General features: G+C 41.5%; 1 protein-coding gene across 3 annotated transcripts in view; it reads left to right on the top strand.

The window, feature by feature from the left end:
* The window catches only part of CNTN1 (contactin 1), a 438,772-nt gene that overhangs the window by 306,389 nt on the left and 110,883 nt on the right, over positions 1–21,500 (top strand). For all 3 annotated transcript variants that reach the window (XM_084625045.1, XM_084625046.1, XM_084625047.1), the window contains 3 exons: positions 2,997–3,147; positions 7,363–7,490; positions 10,847–11,022. In XM_084625045.1, coding sequence (XP_084481171.1) covers positions 2,997–3,147; positions 7,363–7,490; positions 10,847–11,022 — 455 coding nt within the window. The remainder of the gene's footprint in view (positions 1–2,996; positions 3,148–7,362; positions 7,491–10,846; positions 11,023–21,500) is intronic.

Below are 21,500 nucleotides of genomic sequence, written 5' to 3'. Positions count from 1 at the left end.
CAAAGCTGAGGAATTGTCTACTGTTTCCTTTAGGGCTGTTTAAAAACAACCGAGAACAGAAAACAAATTTTAAATTATTTTAAAAATTCTTGTGACCTTTGAGGAAGCTGAATTTTTAAAAGTGCTGTTATCAGACTCTTAATTATGTCTGGTCCAAAGCCCACTGAGATCCATGAAAGTCTTTCTGTTGGTTTCAGTGTAGGCTGTAGAGCAGACCCATAATACAGCTGGACCAAGCTCAGATGAAATTTGAGAAATCAGCTAAGATTTTTAGGAAAGACACAACATATAAATATTATGTTGTTAATGTAACTAATTTGTCAGACCTTCCACTGTTGCAGAGCCAAATTTCTGCATCTATGCTCACCTGCATAGTGGAAATTGTGGAGCCCAATTCCTTAGTTCTTCATAGAGTCGTTAATTTTAATGGTAGAAGGGACAATCTGATAATCTAGGCTGACCTCCTGTATATCACAGGCCACAACACCACCCAGCACCCACACGCTTAACCCCGCACCTAAATTAGACCAAAGCGTTAACTGTCTAGTCTTCTATGGGCTGTATCTGCCACTAAGGTACACCAGTGTCTGAGTTACAGGTACTCCTGCACCCACTCACAGAGGAAGGCAAAAATCCCTCAAAATCACAGGTAATCTGAGATGGGGGAAATTCCTTCCTGACCCCACATATGATGATCAGTTAGATCCTGAGGTTGTGAGCAAGACCAAGCCATCCAGGCTCCTGAGAGAGAATGCTTGGTGTCCTCAGAGCCCTGGAGCTGCCCGTCCAGTGTCCCATGTCCAGCCATGGCCATCCCTGATGCTTTACAGGAAGGAGATAAAAAAAAACAAAACAAACCCAGAATACATTGGTACATTCCTGAACCCTGCTGATGGCCATCTGAAACCCTGAAGCCTGAGCTCTTGGGAACATGTCAGAAACTTGAAGTGAGCCCTACCCTCTATAACAGTTCACTCACCAGTGGGACCCCTCATTGTGGTCGTGTCTGGGAATTACCTTCTGACACCTCCCTTTCCATGGTTGCTCACAGCATATCCCCCTCACTCTCCAGGATTCGCAGTGCTCCCTCTTCATGACAGCCCTCTGAACGGGTCACTATATGGTCCTCCCTTTTTGGGGTATCAAATACCACTGGATCAGATATCCACATGCCATTCCAGGCAGCCTTCCCATCCAAGGCCACTTTCTCAGTGGCTGGTAGGGGAACCCGGGCCTTCCCACTAGTCTCCCCACTTCCCTTCTCTATCTTCTGCCTCCACCCCTGGGTTTAATGGCCAACATTCCCTCCTTCCAGAGAGTAACTGTAGACTACTTCCCCTCTTTGACTTCTTGTTAGACTCTCTAGCCCTAAACAAATCCCCTTCTCAGAGGGAGTGACTGCAGACTGCTTCCCCTTCAGCCTTTTCCTGTCCCCAGCTTCATCCCTTTATGCAGGCCCAACCTGCTCCTGCCTAGCTGAACTTCATCTTCCATTAGGCCTTGTAAGTCCCTGGCTTCCCTCCAGGTGTGGCCTACAAGGTTAATTGACCTCATTTAACCTGCTCTGCCTTGTGTGAGATGGGCACCCCATCATACAATCGCACTCATAAATGTGTCAGGCTCTCTCTTAAAGCTAATTAGAGTGCTTGCCCTCCACAATTACTATTGGGAGGCTGTTCTAGAATCTCATCCATTCCCCTAGTTCTTCTGATGGTTAGAAACCTCCTTCTTATTTCCAGCCTGAAATTGTTCATGGCCAGTTTATCTCCATTTGTTCTTATGCCAACATTGCCCTTTAGCTTAAATAGCTCTTCACCCGCCCTGGTATTTTTACCCCTAATGTATTTATAGAGAGCAATCATATCCCCTCTCAGCCTTCTTGCTAGACAAAACAAGCCAAGCTCTTCTGGTCTCCTCTCATAAGATAGGCCCTCCATTTCCTGATCATCCTAGTTTCTTTTCTCTGCACAGTTTCCAGTACTGAACCTGTTCCAGTTTAAATTAATCTTTCTTGAACATGGGTGATCAGAATTGTACACAGTATTCCAAATGAGGTCTTACCATTGCCTTATACAAAGGCCTTGATAGTTCTCTATTTCTACTAGAAATGCCTCACATAATACATCCTAGGATTGCATTTGCCTTTTTCACAACCACATCACACTGGTGGCTTATAGTCATCCTGTTATTGACCCACCATGCCCAGGTCTCTCTCCTTCTCTGGCACTTCCAACAGTGAGCCTCCAGTTTGTAGTAAAAATTCTTATTATTAGACCCTAAGTGCTTGACCTTGCACTATGTATTGTTGAATTTTATCCCATTTTCTGTCATGCCAGTCTTCAAGGTCATCCAGATCTTTCTGTATAATATTCTGATCCTCCTCTGTGTTGATGATGCCTACCACCTTCGTATCATCAGCACATTTTATTAGCCCACTCTTACATTTTGTGCTAGATCATTAATAAAAATATTAAATAAGATTGGTCCCAAGACCGATCTTTGAGGAACTCCACTAGTAACCTCCTTCCAGTTTGATAATTTATTTTTCAGCACAACCTGTTGCCTTCACCCCTTTAGCCAGTTCCTTGTATACCTTGTAATCCCTAATTTAACTGATAATTTCCCATGTGTTACCGTGTTAAATGCTTTCCTTCAGTCCAAATATTCAAAAATCAGTTATTTTCTCCAAGAAGGAAATCAAATTAGTTTGGCATGATCTTACATTTGGTAAACCCACGTTGCATTACATCCCCTTTACCATTTACCTTCATGAATGTAATTATTTTTTCCTTCACAATTTGTTCTAAAGTCTTGCACAATACTGAGGTCAGACTAACAGGTCTGTAATTGCCTGGATCATTCTTATCCCCTTTCTTAATTATAGATATGTATGCTTCAATACACCCAGATTATCTTTAATGTCCTAAAACAAACAGTATTACATACCTTGTCAAAAGATATGACAACAGTGTCCATATGTTGCTTTTTCTCTTCAGCTTCACCTCCTAATTTTGAACTGAACCCAATGAAGAAGAAGATCTTGGCTGCTAACGGAGGCCGTGTAATAATTGAATGCAAGCCTAAAGCTGCTCCTAAACCAAAATTCTCATGGAGCAAAGGAACAGAACTGCTCGTAAATGGGAGCAGGTCAGTATTGATTCTAGAGAGCATGATTGGTCTTAGAATAGTTTTATGATACCTATATATTCAGCTGAAATAGAAATTTAGTTAGAGTGCAAATTTTACAATAGATTTTTATTGATTAGTGAATTCTTGAGGCAAAATTGAAGCAAAGAACCATTCTTAATTAAATTATTTATTTTTATTCTTCATTCTTAATGAAAAATTCAAAACATTAATTCTCATTTTGCATATAAATCTTCCATGTAAACTTGCAGTTCAGCTTGTACATTTACTGAGCATTAGCCATGAAATTTTGGGTCTGGGTTTGGCAGTGCTTTAATTTTTATTTAACTTTCACTTCTCCCATTTTTATTATGTTCCTGCTTGCTATTCTTCTCCAGTATTGAAATGCAGTGGCAATTCATGAAGGAGAAAGAAAAGTTACTTACCAGTAACTGGAGTTCTCTGGGGGTACACTGCCTACCACTGGTAGCAGCATGTAGGGTATGTATAGCTAGACTCCTCAGTAAAAGCAGGCTGCACCCATACTGTGGTTAGTAGCTACACTGTGGTAGTTGACGGACCTTTTCCTAGACTCCGCTAGTGTGGAAAGGCTCTGGCAGGGAGAGGCAGTGAGGAAACACTACCGCCTTTTCCAACTGCCTCCCCGCACCAGAGTCTTTCACATGCCACAGTGAAAGACTCTGGTGCGGGGAGGCAGTTGGAAAAGGCGGTAGTGTTTCCTCACTGCCTCTCCCTGCCAGAGCCTTTCCACACTAGCGGAGTCTAGGAAAAGGTCCGTCAACTTCCCACAGCTTGAGCCTTTCCCTGCTGCAGGGAAAGATTAAAAAGAGTAGGACTGTTCATCTTAGAAAAAAAGACAACTAAGGGAGGATATGATAGAGGTCTAAAATCATAATGGTATGGAGAAAAATGAGTAAGGAAGTGTTATTTAACTATTCATATAACACAAGAACTAGGAGATCACTCAACGAAATTAATAGGTGGCAGGTTTAAAATAAACATAAGGAGGTACTTCTTCACACAACACACAGTGAACCTGTGGAACTTGTTGCCCGGGGGTGTTGTGAAAGCCAAAGGGATAACTGGGTTCAAAAAAGAATTAGATAAGTTTATGGAGGATAGGTCATAGAATCATAGAATATCAGGGTTGGAAGGGATCTCAGGAGATCATCTAGTCCAACCCCCTGCTCAAAGCAGGGCCAATCCCCAATTTTTGCCCCAGATCCCTAAATGGCCCCCTCAAGGACTGAACTCACAACCCTGGGTTTAGCAGGCCAATGCTCAAACCACTGAGTTATCCCTCCCCCCAATCCATCAATGGCTATTAGCCAGTATGGTCAGGTACACAACCCCATGGTTTGGGTGTCCCTAAAGGTCTGACTGCCAGAAGCTGGGACTGGACGACAGGGGATGGATCACATAATAATTGCCCTGTTCTGTTCATTCCGTCTGAAGCATGTGGTACGGGCCACTGTTGGAAGACAGGATACTGAGCTAGATGGACCATTGGTCTGATCCAGTATGGCCATTCTTATGTGCTTATGTACTCTGAGTGTATATCCTCTGCAGATGCACAATGGCCCTTCCTTCTCCCCATTCTTCAGTACACTCAGGAGCAGTAAATCTGGACTCAGGGCCTCTTACACTCTCAGGTTTTAAAATCAAGTTAACTATAAGTTCCCTATGCTGATTATACTGCCACTATGGTTCACTATAGTGTTGTCTATGATTCAGATGCATAGTTCCTATGCCGTGAAACAGCAGAGGCAATATTGCTGGTGCATGCCAATTATATGTTAATAGTTTCATGGTAATTTACAAAGGTTTCCTGTATTCTTAATTTGATATAGCATACAGATGTATTGGCAAACATATATAGGGTTTTATTTTCAGAAATCTTTACTTACACAAGGTATAATTAAAATTGATTTAATGCTTAATGTAATGTTTCTCCAATTTATTTTATTTAAATATATACGCCACTATGTTTTTCAGTTTCTTCTTTTTGTCATAGCTGCCTAGCCTACTTAAGCTCATCCTTTGCCAAAACAAATCAATGTAGTAGCTTAGCCGATGTAAAGGTAGCTTATTTATAAACATCCCATGCACTATAGAAGTCACCTTTTAAATGCTATACTAAATGAGATTTTCAAAGCTTTAAACCCAATACTCAGAGAATTTCCCTGGCTGCAGATAAACTCCCTCAAAAAACTAATTTAAAATATCAGAGTTAGCCTAAAAGGGGGTGCTTAGTTTTCAACACTAACTTATAATTGTTTAAAACACAGCATTTAGAAAGTTTAGAAATTTTTAATTTGCAAAGCGTAAAAATCTGAGGATGATTCATGACTGTTACCCCACCACAAGTAGGAATCTACCCCATGGATAGAAGTTAATTAATGTTAAATTAGGAAGGGATGTCCATGAATTTATATATAACATTTTAAGGAATACTGAAAGTATTCATTAGCCTTGTTTCATATAGCAAAAAAGAGTTAAATCAGAATGTGCATAAGGAATCAGTTTTGAGGAGCTGTTAGTAAATTCCACCAGAATCAAAAATAATAGCTCTTGCTTGTCCTCCATTGCTATTTCATGTTTGTTGGTGGAAAAACCAATAATTTTATTTAAATATTAGGTTTTTCCCAAGGGATATTGCTCTCCATTAAATAGATGTCATTATGCCAACACTTTCTGCCCATCAACCTTGTAGGAAATGTCTACACTGCAGTAAAACACCAGTAGCTGGCCCATGGCAGCTGACTCAGGCTCTCAGGGCTCAGGCTATAAAATTGCAATGTAGACATCTGGGTGCTGGCTGGAGCCTGAACTCTGGGACCTTCCTGGAACTAGATATCTACACTGCAATTTTATAGCCCTGCAGTCCAAACCCCGTGAGCCTGAGTCAGCTGACATAAGCCAGCAGCGTTTATTTTATTGCAGTGTAGACATACCAGTAGTGTCCCATTCTATACATGGGGCAGATCCTCAACAAGTTCCTTGAGTAGATTTAGTGGAGTCCACTTGACATGATCGGAGCTGCTCTACCACATACCATCAGTAGAAAGACATGGTTCGTTCAAGCTTCTAGGAGCTGCATAGAAGCTTAAAGATGGGTTTCCATATCTGTGAGGGGAACATTTTGTCTTCTGAAATAGAATTCATCTTCACAGGAGGCAAGCTGCCAGTGCTCCTTAGCAATCAATGATTACATTGAATTATCCTGTCTTAAATCCCTCTTTAAAATCTACCTCTGCCATGATGCTTATGAATCACTGCCACCTGGAAGTGGTTAGGTTGGTGACTGCCTGTGGCTCCTGATTTATGTAAATATACCAATCTCTACCTGCTCCCACCCAACCCCATTTGTTTATTTATTCTTCTGTCCGATTGTGAGCTCTCTGTTCCAAACTCCCTTTGTTTCACTCCCTTGTTCAATGCCTGGCACAGTGGGGCCCCGATCCCCGACTGAGGCCTTGTGGTGGTTTCTACAGCATAGATTTATTTAATAATTTATTTACAAACTAATTCTAATTATTTTATCTAGATGTTAAAATATGATATTACTTTGAGAGAGACTATAATTAGTGGTATATTGTTTTTAAATAGGGGATTTTTAGGTGAGGGGCTTTGAAGGAATATGTCAGAGATTTCTTGGATTTGTGCACTATTGGTTCACCACAGGTGATGCAAGTTCAAATCCTAGCTCATATCCTCAGTGAAATTTAGACTGGATGTCTCATCCCAATCCATAGTGAGCATTTGTCTATACAGTTTGTACTTTTGGAAGTCTCAGCTCAAAATAAACCTAGAAGTGAAATTGCAGGGAGGTGATAAGTCAAAATATCATTAATGTTGACTGGAATACCTTCCTTAGCACCTAGTTTTAGTCACTCTAATTAGTCTTGCGCTTATTTGAGTATTAAACTTACAAAACTAAAAGAAAAAATATTTGAGAGAACGTAAATAAGTGAAAATAATCCCCTCAAATGTAAATTGTATGCTTTATTCCAGATCCCATTAACCATACTAAACTCTGTTTAAATCATGGTGGGGTACTGGAGCATATATAAAAGCAATAGTTAGACGTCAGCCATTGAGAGACCCTTATGATCTTTGTTTTGACTTATTTAGGGATTTCCACTGGAAATACTTTGTTCTTTCTGATGCAAATAACTATTTTAACTTGTGGTATGTTTTTCATACTTTCAATAGGATATCTATTTGGGATGATGGTAGCTTGGAAATTGTTAATATCACTAAGCTGGATCAAGGCAGCTACACATGTTTTGCAGAAAATAACCAAGGAAAAGCTAACAGTACTGGTACTCTGGAAATCACAGGTAAAACTCCATTTTTGTGAGTTCATTTCACATAACATGCTTCAATTTAAAATGATAAAACTTTGCTTTATAAGATTTCCCTTTAAGACTTTCCCCGCAAGCCATTTTATGTTATTTCTTTCCAACTGAATTGAACTGAATTGCCCATTAAGAGATAGATTATGGCTTTTAAGCAACAGCCCTAAATAGGGGAAGCATGCAACTGCACCACTGCAGGAGGAGCAAAGGAAAGGAAGTGTCTCAGTTCTTCCACCAGTGCTGTTCCTTCCTCCGGAGGGTCAATAATCTGATCCATTCATTCAGATGGTGCTGATATCTCTCCCTCATGCAGTAGCCCAACACTGCAGGCCAACACACAGAGAGATGGGTCCATAACCATCCTCCTGCCTGCCCCTCCTTGGCTCCTCTCAGTTTCTTTTTCAGAGCACGGGGTCGTGAGCAGTGCAATTAAATAAATCATTTATTTGAATTTGCAATGTGGGATCATTCATCCAAATAAACATGCCACTGTAACACTTTGCAGTACTGGTATCAGATGCTGATATACTTAATCACACCTTTTACAGCCCTGTCAGATAACTGAAGGGAGGAGGAAGGGAAGATAGTGTTCATGAGATAGTGTTCATAGTGTTCACTTCATGAGCACTTCTGTCTGCCAGGCCTCTGGAAAACCACCTATGTATTAAATGTATTTGAAAAGAAAGCATTTCCTGCAGCCAAAATGTGGCAGTCTTGCTCAACAGCATGCTGCCACAAAATAAACTTAGCAACATAAGTGTGAATCCATGAGGACATATGACTGCATTTTTTGTAACTATTTCCCTGGACCATGTGTAATGATGTTTCAAACATTGTAAAGAATTTATTTTGAATCACGAGGTCTGTTTAACTAGTATGATTATTTATTTTCCTTTGTATTTTGTAGCTTTGTTTTTTAATCACTACATTCATCATTCTTAGTTTTCTGGAAACATTTGTAAATAAATATTCAACCCCTCTAACATTATACTATACATTTTAGAATCATAAAAAAATAATTGACTTACAAATCTCCACAGTTAAACATTTAAACCATATGTGTTTATAAACTAAACATAAACCATTTCTTTTTGTAGCTGAGGACTCTGACTTAGTTCATCTAAGGAGGGTAAACTAATGACTGAGCATGTCCTTTGCATTGCAACTTTAACCAACAGAAACAGTGAAAGGCTAGATGGCAGATTTCAAAACTTGGTTTCTGTCGTGGATACGTGAGAATTTCCTCTAGCACTGTGTCTACACGATGGGTGTAACTACACATGTCAGTGAAAGGCTCTGGCAGTGGGGAGGCAGTGCAGAAAGGTTTCAGCCGCTCTCCACTGTCAGAGATTTTCACTTGGTGAGGACAGGCTCTGGCAGGGGGCAGATAGCAGGGAAAGCCTGAGTCTTTGCCTGCCGCCTCCCCATTGCTGGAGTTTTTCACAGTGGTGGGGAAGCTGCTGGAGTCTTTCTCCACTACCTCCTCCCTGCCAGAGACTTCCGCTGCTATTGGAGTCTTTTCCTGTGGTCGTGGAAAGCTCCAGCAGAGCCAGCAGTGAGGCAGCAGGGTACCACACTGCTAAAAATAGTACTGTAGATGGGAGGCACAGCTTGGGCAAGTAGAGCGCCGTGCAGGATATGTACTTGTGTACCTTTCCACACCCTTCAGGCATGTCTTTACTCGCCTAAGCCATGCCTCCTGGTCTATGCTGTTATTTATACCTGTGCTAGGGGCCTACATGTGTATGTAGACGACACGCCGCTGAAAGAAGAGTGCAGTGCAGACATACTCTAGAATACCTCTCGGTCAGGGGAAGGCAAACTACGGCCCATGGGCCAGAACCGGCCCATCAGGGCTTTCAGTCCAGCCCGTGGGATTGCCAGCCCCGTGGCTCAGCTGGGCTAAGGCAGGATCCCTGCCTGCCCTGGCCCCGCACCACTCCCGGAAGTGGCCGGCACCCATCTCCCTGTGGCCCCTGGGCGGGGGAGAGAGGGCTCCGTGTGCTGCTCTAACCTGCAGGCACTGCTTCCGCAGCTCCCATTGTCCAGGAACGGGAACTGTGGCCAATGGGAGCTACAGGGGTGGTACCACAGGCGAGGGCAGCACGCAGCAGAGCCTCCTGCCCCACCCTACTCCAAGGAGCCACTGCTATACATGCTGGCCATTTCTGGGAGCGGCGTGGGGCCAGGTCAGGCAGGGAGCCTGCCTTAATCCCACTGCCACCCCGGAGCAGCTCAAGGTAAACGGCACCAGGCCAGAGCCCACACTTCAAACGCCTCCTGTAGCCCGCACCCCAACCCCCTGCCTTGAGCCCCTGCTGCTCCCGTCCTGCACCACAGCTCCCTGTCCTGAGCCCTCACCCACCTGCCCTGAGCCCCCTGCCGCACACCACACTCCTCCTACACCCAACCCCCTGCCCTGAGCCTCTTCCTGCACACTGCACCCCCTCCCACACCCTGCACTCCCTCCTGCACCCCAGCCCCCTGCCCCAGCTCTATATTCATGGCCCTGCATGCAATTTCTCCACCCAGATGTGGCCCTCGGGCCAAAGGGTTTGCCCACCCCTGCTCTAGGTTGATAGAAGACTCTACAATATAAAACAAAATCCAGCAACAGTTGTAAAATCAGCTACCAAATGTACACACACATGGTTAGAATACCATTCCCTTCTGTAACGCTAAGCTCTTTGGTATCAAAGCATGCGTCAGCTAAATTAGATCTGTATAACAAGATCCCTGAGGGATTTCATGGAGTCTCCAGCTCTTCTTCTTTTCTTGATTATAGTAAGCTCTGATTATACATATTTTTATTCTTTTCTTCTATTCTTTTCTGTCCCTTCTCATCATAGCTATATGCATAATTAAACATTATTTCTCAATAGACATATTAGAATTAGGGTGGAGTAATGGAAATGAGAGCACTGAGCAGAGCTCCCCATTCTTTAATGATATATATTTTTTAATAAAGCCAGGATTATTATGAACAAAAAAATACACAATGGGTCATGCAAAATGGATCATTTGTCTTCTACACATGAAATAGTCTGTGAAAAAAACTAACTCAGCATAGCTGGTTATAGTCATCATGGTCAAGAGGCTAAAATATGTATTATCAGAGAATGAGCAAACAAAAGGCAAGGCATTTCAGTTGTAAGGGTGTTGTCACTTTTCTTAGTATAGCACCCCTCTGTTCGAAATTAGTGTTCCCCTTTGAAATGTAGTTGCATAAATAACATGTAAATGAGTTTGTTCTTTTCATGTATAATCAAACAGCTAGATTTGCATCTGTATATTCACTTGTTTATTAGAATTTTCCACATTTTCTTTTAACTTCACAGAAGCTACAAAGATTACCTTAGCACCAACTAATGTTGATGTCACAGTTGGAGAGAATGCCACCATGCAGTGTATTGCGTCCTATGATACTACGTTAGATCTGACCTTTATTTGGTCTCTAAATGGCTACATGATAGATTTTGAAAAAGAGCATGATCATTACGAAAGGAGTGTTATGGTAAGATTCTGCAGACCCTCATTTGATACGCTAAACTCTGGTTTTCAGTATCATGAAACACATGGTGTTTTCTGTATATTCTAGTTTATTGGTTCATACCCAGGAAAATGCGTCTGGAATCACCTATCTAAAGAGGCTTAAAATTATAAAACAAGGATCAAGGCCTGTAAATGTTATTTACAGTTCATTAGTTACTTCATAATGGAGAAGTGAAGAGGTTGTTTGTAAAAATTCATATGTTCTCCTAACCTTTTTCTTTAGCGGTTCCCATTTTTCACTTTAAAGGCTTTTGTGGAATCCCAATCACCAAACTAGAGCTCGTTGATTCTGATTAATAAATTGTCTGACAAATGCTACTCTCTTTTTCTGATTGTGAATAGTTCACAAACCTCTGCTGACTTATTTGAATGTATTTGAATAGTTTGAATGAATGAATTGCAGCCAGTGTGCTGTGTCAAATGGATCACTTTGACTCTTAACTATGTGCTATACATGCAGTGTGAGTCTCAAAGGTCCAAACTGTGTAAGCCCGTCACTCCCCACAAGTTTTCCTCTTGTCTTCAATAGGAGTACTTTTGTGAATAATTTCCACTAGTGTGAATAAGGGATTTGCAGTCTGGTCCATAGTGTCATTTCTAAATGGCTGACTTAAACATTTAAAATGAAAGAACAAGGAATAATAAATGATAGATAGTGAATACAGATAGTGAAGAGGTAGGCTGGCACCAAACATAGCACAAATAATCTTCAAAGGGAAAGATATTTGTCTTCCAGAAGCTGGATGACAGGGGATGGATCACTTGATAATTGCCTTCTTCTGTCATTCCCTCTAAAGCATCTGGCACGGGCGGTTGTCGGAAGACAGGATACTGGGCTAGATGGACCATTGGTCTGACACAGTATGGCCATTCTTATGTTCTTATATATGTGTATTCCTTATACCTGTCTGTGCTCTTCTAATGAGCATTTTCAGGCTCTTGCACAGGATGGTGAGTAGGAGAAAAAAATTCAATAAGCACTCAGTCCTAAGTTTCTTTTAAGACTAAACAAGCTAATTCAAAGTCACTCATTTTGGCACACATAAAGAGGCATCCCAGATATTCTTAATGAGCATGTGGGGTTATCCCATTCCATCTGCTAGGCCATTTCTCTGGCAAACTTTTTGTCTTGGGCATAAATCTTCTCTGGTTCAGTGTGTCCCATGATGTCATGTTTTAGCAAACTATCTGCAACACATGAGGTCATACACTGCATATATTTATTTCCTTTTGCGGAAAGCCTCCATCTCATAGCTCTGTGCTTGGACCAAATTTAAATTGTATAAAAACACACAACAATAAATACTAAATACAAACAAATTATCCAACCCAGACCATACAAACTGAAAAAATATTAGCCCAGAATAAATATCAATAAAATAATTGTCCCCACATCCAGCCATTCTTAATCTTCAACCCACCCTCTTATTGAAATCCCAAGAAAAACAGTGGATTTTGCATCATGCCTATGGATTAACCCACCCTGGTGAAGGTTGTAGGTCTGGGAGGCAAGCTCCAGAATTAAGCACCCATCACAGAAAAAGACTTGCCACCACTCTCTTCATAAATGATCTGGAGGATGGTGTGGATTGCACTCTCAGCAAATTTGCGGATGATACTAAACTGGGAGGAGTGATAGATACGCTGGAGGGGAGGGATAGGATACAGAAAGACCTAGACAAATTGGAGGATTGGGCCAAAAGAAATCTGATGAGGTTCAATAAGGATAAGTGCAGGGTCCTGCACTTAGGACGGAAGAACCCAATGCACAGCTACAGACTAGGGACCGAATGGCTAGGCAGCAGTTCTGCGGAAAAGGACCTAGGGGTGACAGTGGACGAGAAGCTGGATATGAGTCAGCAGTGTGCCCTTGTTGCCAAGAAGGCCAATGGCATTTTGGGATGTATAAGTAGGGGCATAGCGAGCAGATCGAGGGACGTGATCGTTCCCCTCTATTCGACATTGGTGAGGCCTCATCTGGAGTACTGTGTCCAGTTTTGGGCCCCACACTTCAAGAAGGATGTGGATAAATTGGAAAGAGTCCAGCGAAGGGCAACAAAAATGATTAGGGGACTGGAACACATGAGTTATGAGGAGAGGCTGAGGGAGCTGGGATTGTTTAGCCTGCAGAAGAGAAGAATGAGGGGGGATTTGATAGCTGCTTTCAACTACCTGAAAGGGGGTTCCAAAGAGGATGGCTCTAAACTGTTCTCAATGGTAGCAGATGACAGAACGAGGAGTAATGGTCTCAAGTTGCAGTGGGGGAGGTTTAGATTGGATATTAGGAAAAACTTTTTCACTAAGAGGGTGGTGAAACACTGGAATGCGTTACCTAGGGAGGTGGTAGAATCTCCTTCCTTAGAGGTTTTTAAGGTCAGGCTTGACAAAGCCCTGGCTGGGATGATTTAACTGGGAATTGGTCCTGCTTTGAGCAGGGGGTTGGACTAGATGACCTTCTGGGGTCCCTTCCAACCCTGATATTCTATGATTCTATGATTCTATGATTCTCCTCCCTTTTAAACCAGGGGAATGTTAACTCAAGTATATCTGCTGAGCACAATTGTTGTGGTATTATATGGGGAGAAGGGCTTTTACGGTAGGCTGTGCATGAACCCGTTAGGCCTCAACAGTGGTAGGTCACACGCTAAGCTCCACCTACAATATTACCTACATTTTAACTTTCCATTCCATGGAGTCTTTCTGATTCCTATACCTGCAAAGTTGTCTGATTTGGTGATAGCCAGTTGGGTTCCTTCTTCCGCACTCTCTTTTTTAAATATCAGTCCTAATAGCTGCAAAAAAAAGTAAATTAAAAATATTTTACAAATCTGAAGCAGAACTAAAAATAAGATTTGCATAGTCACAACAGTTATCATGGGGCTGTAATCATAAACATAAAAAAGAAACATTCTGCCTAGGAGCATGCATATGATATCAGCAGTCCCACATGCATAATATAAGCAGTCCCACAAGACCAAATTAGCCAGTCCCAACTGCTGTTTAGAGCTAGTTGAAATGTTTTTGACAGGACATTTTTCTGTCAAAAAATACAAAAAATAATCGCAATTGAGGTATTTCATGGGAATGTGTCGATTTTGACCAATTTTTCAATAGGAAAATGTCAAATGTTTCAATTAATTTTATATAGACTTGTGTATTATATTAAAATATTAATTTTATGTTAAATTTCTATATATTTAATACTGAGTATATATGTAACCTATATATTTAATAATGAAATCAAGAGTCAAAACAAAACACTTCAACACTGTCAAAATGAAATGTTTTAATGGTCCTGAATCAAAATTTTGTGATTCAGAACAAAATCTTTTTTTTTACATGTCAAGCTCTCCTGCTGACAAGCTCTACTGCCAAGCTGACAAGCTCTACTGCTGCTAGATTAATTTATTGTGAAGGTCTCTAGAAGCCCTATTAGTATCTTTCAATGAGAGTCTGTGTGGACTTTCTTTGTCTGACTGGCAGAATAGTGTTCTAATGCCAGTTTAAGGGCACTGAAGCTCAAAATCTTAAGGTTCCTGCAAAGTACCTTACAGAAATCTGTGTCTATCGAAACTCCAGTAGCAGCATACTAAACAACTCTAGAAATGTACTTTACAGGAATTATGAGACATGTAGATCTACCTCATTGCCATCCAAAGAAAATGATATTTTCCAAGTTTTCATCTGAGGATTGCTTCATTGATGTGTATTTAAATTTGCACTTCTGCACTGTTCAGTGCATATAGAGTACTTTGCAGAAGCCTGAAATTACAGCTTGCTGACAAGCTGGATCTTCTCTTAGATAACAGCAGGAATGAAGTCTTAGTGTCTGTCAAACCCTTCCTTAAAAAATACAAGAGCTGGGAAAATATAAAGAAGAAAGCCCTCTATTTAGACAGAAAAAAAACAACCTCTGCCTTGTAAGAGAGCAAAGTAAAAGCACACCTAATTTTTTGTCTTGGTCCTTGAGTTTAGTCCCCTGACTGCAGTCATTTAGAGAAGTTATTTAGGCTTGGGCTCAGATATGTACCACTAAACCGCAGACTGGGATTGAAAGTGTGGATAAATCAAGCAAGTGCTTTGGTGTGTAGTAAGGAAGAAAATTCATTGACATGAGGTTTTCCCCACCTTAGCCCGAGTAACACCAGAGGGGAAAAAATATAAAATGGCTTTATGCAATGGGTTAACTTTGTCAATCTGTTGGCCATGTGCAGATCCTAGGATTTTTATTCAAAAAACATATATTCAACAAGAGCTATAACTTTACAAATACCCGTGGCTATTTATGTGGTACAAGATTTTTCTTGTAATAGTACCACTATAGGGAAATTCAGTTTTTAAGGAAATTAATTTTAATGTCCCATCCTGATACTGAGGATGTTTCTGAAGAATTCTAGCAAAGTACTTCAGGAAGAACATACTGTGGCCCACTTCCCCTTGGCAAGCAACCCACTAAGAGTATTTGTGCAAGTCCTGAGGGTGCCAAGTCCTCAAAACAGCCATCCACCCCACCATGCCATTCAGGAGATGATCTCTGGACCTGCTTCTCTGTAGCTGTATATATCTGTGCAGCAAGGGCACAACACCATTCCAATTTTGGTGGCATTTTTTGCACTCGCTCTACACAAGATGTAAATGACTGAACAAAGCAGTGGAGAATCCCACCCTACCACTCTTCTGGAGCAGAAACATCTACTTCATATGAATTTTCCTACTCTTAACTAACTTAGCTAGTTTTGTTGCAGATACTCTTTGACCCCCTTCCACCATTTGCTCAATCCTTTGCAGTTAGCACAGAAAGGGGCTGGGATGGTGACAGAAGGGCCTACCATGCCTCTACTCAAGGTCAGGATCTAACAGGAGCAAGCAAAGTTTGAGTAGGAGTTCTGTTGGAGGAGAAAGTATGTGGTGTTTGGTTTGATTGGTTTATTTTTCCTTGGCAGGAGTTCAGGCAGGAAGGCTATGACAGATACAGGGGAAGCAGTGGAAGTGACCCAAGGAATGGAAGAGACAGTGATGATGACTGTATGTGGAAGCTGCAGGATGTACATTATCCTGGAGCAGGTGTTGCCCCGGAATTTGACATTCCTGCTTGTACCCCAGAACTTGACAGTACTGAAGTCAGCCATTTTATATGTTAATCAGAATGGGAGGATGGGACAGAAGGTTATGGAGTTAAAGTGAATGAATAACAGCCTTGTTTTTAGGTGCTCCTGACATATTATTGTTATGGCTAGAAATACGAGAAATATTTTGAGCTAATGAGTATTTTGTTGAAATTAGGAGAATTAGTAACCCCATAGAGGTGGTTATGCTGATCCACCAGGAGCCACTAGAGGATATGTGTTTTGTTAGCGATAGCTATAAAACAATAGGTGAAAGTAAATACCTCAGAGCAGACCGATGGAGCTTTTCTTCAAGAAAGGAGTTGACATCTAAACTCCACATCAGAGTAAACTCCCTGGATGGAAGGAAGGGCCCTGGAAATCTGGCTGGTGATTACTCAAAACAATCTCAGACTGTGGGTATGTATATCTGGGATGTCCTAAACCTATTGCTTATATCTGTGTGTGCTTAAATCTAATAAACAGTAGTTTTAGATAAGAGCATGCCTACTTGTATTAATCATTTATTAGACAGAATTGCTATGTTCCTATTGATTTATTCCTGACACCACTTGGACTGAAACAGTTAAGTTACCACTGTTTTGGGTTCTGAAAACCCCAGGTAACATGGGTACCTGAAAAGAGTTTCATTTGTATGAAGTGCCGCATGATGGACCTGATGGAAGAGAAGAGGTTTGGAGATGCAAGTGGAAACGGTGGTTGAGTTTTGAAGGGGATTTGAGCAGATAATGGAAGGAAGGCAAGGGGAGGCTGAAAGAAAAAGTCAAGACTTGCAGATGCAAGCTGAACTGAAGAACTGTGAGGAAAGTGGCTAGTGGAAGCATGTGACTATGAGAACCAGGCAGAGGGAAAGACCAGCTAGTGAAGGAGAAACAGAGCTCAGGAGTAGGTTTGCTAAGTTGGAAAATGAAGAAGGGGAACAGCAGGCAATAACAGAAGGTGGGAGGGAAAGGAAGAAGAGAAGAGTGGCTAGTTCTATAGGAAGAGGGGAAAGAGTTAATGGAGAGGAGGCATTCATGGACAGAATGACTGTTCTCATGGAATAAACTCCGCCTGAGTAAGGAGGAAAATAGACTTCTGGAATGGAGGTTGGCACAATTGATTAAAAGAGCTTTAAAATAGGAACTTGGGGCAGATGGTTGGAAGATGCTCATGTAATCTCCACACCTGATTCTCATGACAGGAGTACGGGTATTAAAGAGATGTGCTGTTCAGGGAAGACCAAAATAAATATAAAAGGGGTGGAGAGCATTGTGGTGGAGTAGCATAATGATGAGGTAGACTGTAAAGAAATTAGAAGTGATGGAATGGAACAGACAGAGTCTGTTTGGGTCAAAATCACTTTGAGGAAGGAAGCTATTAGAGGTTCACCTGTGATAGTGCTTGAGTTATACTACAGACTACCAGGTTTTAATTTAGATATGGATAGAGACCTCTTCAATATTTTTAATGAAATAAATACTACTGACAATTGTGTGATTATTCTGTGATGGCGTGAGAATTTAACTTCCCAGATATAGATTGGAGGAAAAGTTCCACTTATAATAGTAGGGCCTAGATTTTCCTGGATGTGTTAGCTGACAGATTTCTTCACCAAATAGTCACTGAATCAACAAGAGGTGATGCCATTTTAGATTTGGGATTGGTGAGTAATGGGGGCCTCATAGAACTGATTGTAGGGGACGACCTTGGTTCAGGTGCTCATGAGCTAATTCAGTTTAAACTAAATGGATGGATAAACAAATATAGATCTGAAGCTAGAGTCCTTGATTTGAAAAAGGTAAACTTTAAAAAATTAAAAAAAAGAAAAGGAGAACTTGTGGCACCTTTGAGACTAACCAATTTATTTGAGCATAAGCTTTCGTGAGCTACAGCTCACTTCATCGGATCCGATGAAGTGAGCTGTAGCTCACGAAAGCTTATGCTCAAATAAATTGGTTAGTCTCTAAGGTACCACAAGTACTCCTTTTCTTTTTGCAAATACAGACTAACACGGCTGTTACTCTGAAACCTTTAAAAAATTAAGGAAATTAGTTAGGGAAGTGGACTAGACTGAAGAACTCAAGGAACTGAGTGTGGAGGAAGCTTGGAATTATGTAACTCAAAGTTGCAGAAACTATCTAAAGCCTGCATCCCAAGCAAGGGGAAAAGATTCATAGGGAAGAGTTGCAGACCAAGCTGGATAAGCAAGCATCTCAAATGGGTGATTAAGAGAAAGCAGAAAGCCTACAAGGAATGGAAGATGGGAGGGATCAGCAAGGAAAGCTACTTCTTGGAAGTCAGAAAGTGTAAGGAAAAAGTGAGAACTGTCAAAGGCCAAGCAGAGTTGGACCTTGCAAAGGGAATTAAAACCAGTAGTAAAAGATTCTATAGCTATATAAATAAAAAAAGAAAACAAGGAAACAAGAAGTGAGACTGCCATATGAAGCAGAGATTAAAGATAATCTAGGTATGGCCCAACTCCTAAACAAATACTTTCCCTCAGTTTTTAATGAGGCTAATGAAGATTTTAAGCACAGTGCCACAGTGGCTAATAAGGATAACAAGGATATGGAAATAGAAATTACCACATCCAACATGAAAGTCAAACTCAAACAGCTTAATGGGACTAAATCGTGGGGCCTGGATAATCTCTGTCCAGGAATATTAAAGAAACTGGCACATGAAATTGCAAGCCCAATAGCAAGGATTTTTAATGAGTCTGTAAACTTAGGGATCATAATCTATGACTGGAGAATTGCTAATATAATACCTATTTTTAAGAAAGGGAATAAAAGTGACCCAGGAAAGTACAGGCCTGTTAGTTTGACTTCAGTTGTATGCAAGGACTTGGAACAAATTTTGAAAGAGAAAGTAGTTAAGAACATAGAGATAAATGGTAACTAGGATAAAATGCAACGTGGTTTTACAAAAGGTAGATCGTGCCAGACCAAACTATCTCCTTCTTTGAGAAGATAACTGATTTTTTAGACAAAGGAAATGCAGTAGCTCTAATCTACCTGGATTTCAGTAAGTCATTTGATACAGTTCCACATGGGAAATTATTAATCCACATCTTCTCCTATTTAACAAATATGAGAATTGTAAAGAGGATAAGAAAATGGTTAAAGGGGAGACCTCAATGGGTCGTACTGAAAGGTGAACGGTCAGGCTGGAGGGAGATTACTAGTGGAGTTCCTCCAGGATTGGCTATGGGACCAGTCTTGTTTAACATTTTCATTAATGACCATTGCCCAAAAAGTGGGAGTGTGCTAATAAAATTTGCAGATGACACAAAGTTGGGAGGTATTGCCAATACAGAGGAGGACCAAAATATCATACAGGAAGATCTGGATGACCTTGAAAACCGGAGTAATAGAAATGGGATTAAATGTAATAGTGCAAAGTGCAAGGTCATGTATTTATGGACTAACAACAATATTTTTTCTATAAGCTGGAGATTTATTAGTTGGAAGGTATGAGGAGGAAGATCTGGGTCTATTGGTTGATCACAGGATGACTATGAGCCACCAATGTGAAGTGGCTGTGAAAAAGGCTAATGCGATCCTAAATTGCATCAAATGAGGTATTTCTGGTAGAGACAGGGAAGTGTTAGTATCATTATACAAGGCACTTGTGACACCTCATCTGGAATACAGAGTGAAATTCCGGTCTCCCATGTCTAAGAAAGGTTAATTCAAATTGGAACAGGTTCAGAGAAGGGCTACTAGCATTTTCAGAGGAGTGGAAAATCTACCTTATGAGAGGAGACTCAAAGAGCTTGGCTTGTTTAGCCTCACCAAAAGAAGGCTGAGGGAAGATATGATTGCTTTCTATAAATACATCAGAGGGAAAAATACCAGGAAGGGCGAGGAGTTATTTAAAGTTGTGTCAATGTTAACACAGAACAAATGGATATAAACTGGCCATCAACAAGTTTAGGAGTGAAATTAGGTGAATGTTTCTAACTATCAGAGGAGTGAAGTTCTGGGACAGCCTTCCAAAGAGAGCAGTAGGGGCAAAAAACCTAACTGGCTTCAAGACTGAACTCAATAAGTTTATGGAGGGGATGTTATCATAAGACTGCCTACAATGGCATGTAGCTGATCTGCGACTGCTAGCAGCAAATATCTCCAATGACCAGAGATGGGACACTAGATGAGGAGGGCTCTGAGTTACTACTGTGATGGGGCAAGGCCAGATGGCTATAGAAAAGTAGTGGGAGATAGACATATTAGCTCCACGCTAAACAAATCCCTGGTACCAGGTTAAGTGAAATGGCAGCTGCTCCCGGTCAATTAAGACACCTGGGGCCAGTTAAGAACTTTCCAGAAGGCAGGGAGAATGCTAGGTTGATTGGGACACCTGAAGCCAATCAGGGGCTGGCTGAAACTAGTTAAAAGCCTCCCAGTCAGTCAGGTGGGTGTGCATGTCAGGAGCTGTGGGAGGAAGTTGCGCTGTTGGAGAAGCTGAGTAGTACACACCATGTTAGGCACAAGGAAGGAGGCCCTGAGGTAAGGGTGAAGTGGAGCTTGAGGAAGCGAGGGCTGCTGTGGGGGAAGTAGCCCAGGGAATTGTACATGTCATGTTTCTAAAAGGTCAGCTACCATAGCTGATACTATTAGGGTCCCTGGGCTGGAGCCCGGAGGAGAGGGTGGGCCCGGGCTCCCCCCCGCACCTTTGCCCCCTGATTAATCACTGAAACTGGGAGACAACAGAGACTGTGCAAGGAAGAATAACTTCTCGTCACCTCCCTCGCTGGCTTATGATGAAAATAGCTCAGTAGACTGTGACCCTTGTCTCTAGAGAAAGAAGGGTTATGTGGAGGGTCACAATGAGCCTCTGAGGCTAGCAAAATCCGCCAGGAAACGCAGTTTGTCACACTACAGAGAATTCTTTCCCAGGTGTCTGGCTGCTGAGTCTTACCCACATGCTCGGGACTTAACTGATCACTATATTTGGGGTCAGGAAGGAATTTTCCTCAGGTCAGATTAGCAGAGACCCTGGGGGGGGGGTTCGCCTTCCTCTGCAGGAAGGGGTAAGGGTCACTTGCAATTTTAAACTAGTGTAATTGGTGGATTCTCCATAACCTGAAGTCTTTAAATCATGATTTGATGACTTCAGTAACACAGTCAGAGGTTATGAATCTATTACAGGAGTAGGTGAGCAAGGTGCAATGTGCAGGAGGTTGACTAGGTGATCATGATGGTCCCTTCTGGCCATAAAGTCTATGAGTCTATCCCTTTCTGTCTGGATCTGAGGTTTGTATTTAAGTAATTGTTTGGGGTCTGGATTTGTGGTTATATTTAATAATCAGGAATAATGTTGTGGTGTT

The sequence above is a fragment of the Lepidochelys olivacea genome (genome assembly GCF_965140295.1).
Source record: "Lepidochelys olivacea isolate rLepOli2 genome assembly, chromosome: 1".
Classification (NCBI taxonomy): domain Eukaryota; kingdom Metazoa; phylum Chordata; order Testudines; family Cheloniidae; genus Lepidochelys; species Lepidochelys olivacea.
This window is presented reverse-complemented; position numbering and strand designations above follow the sequence as displayed.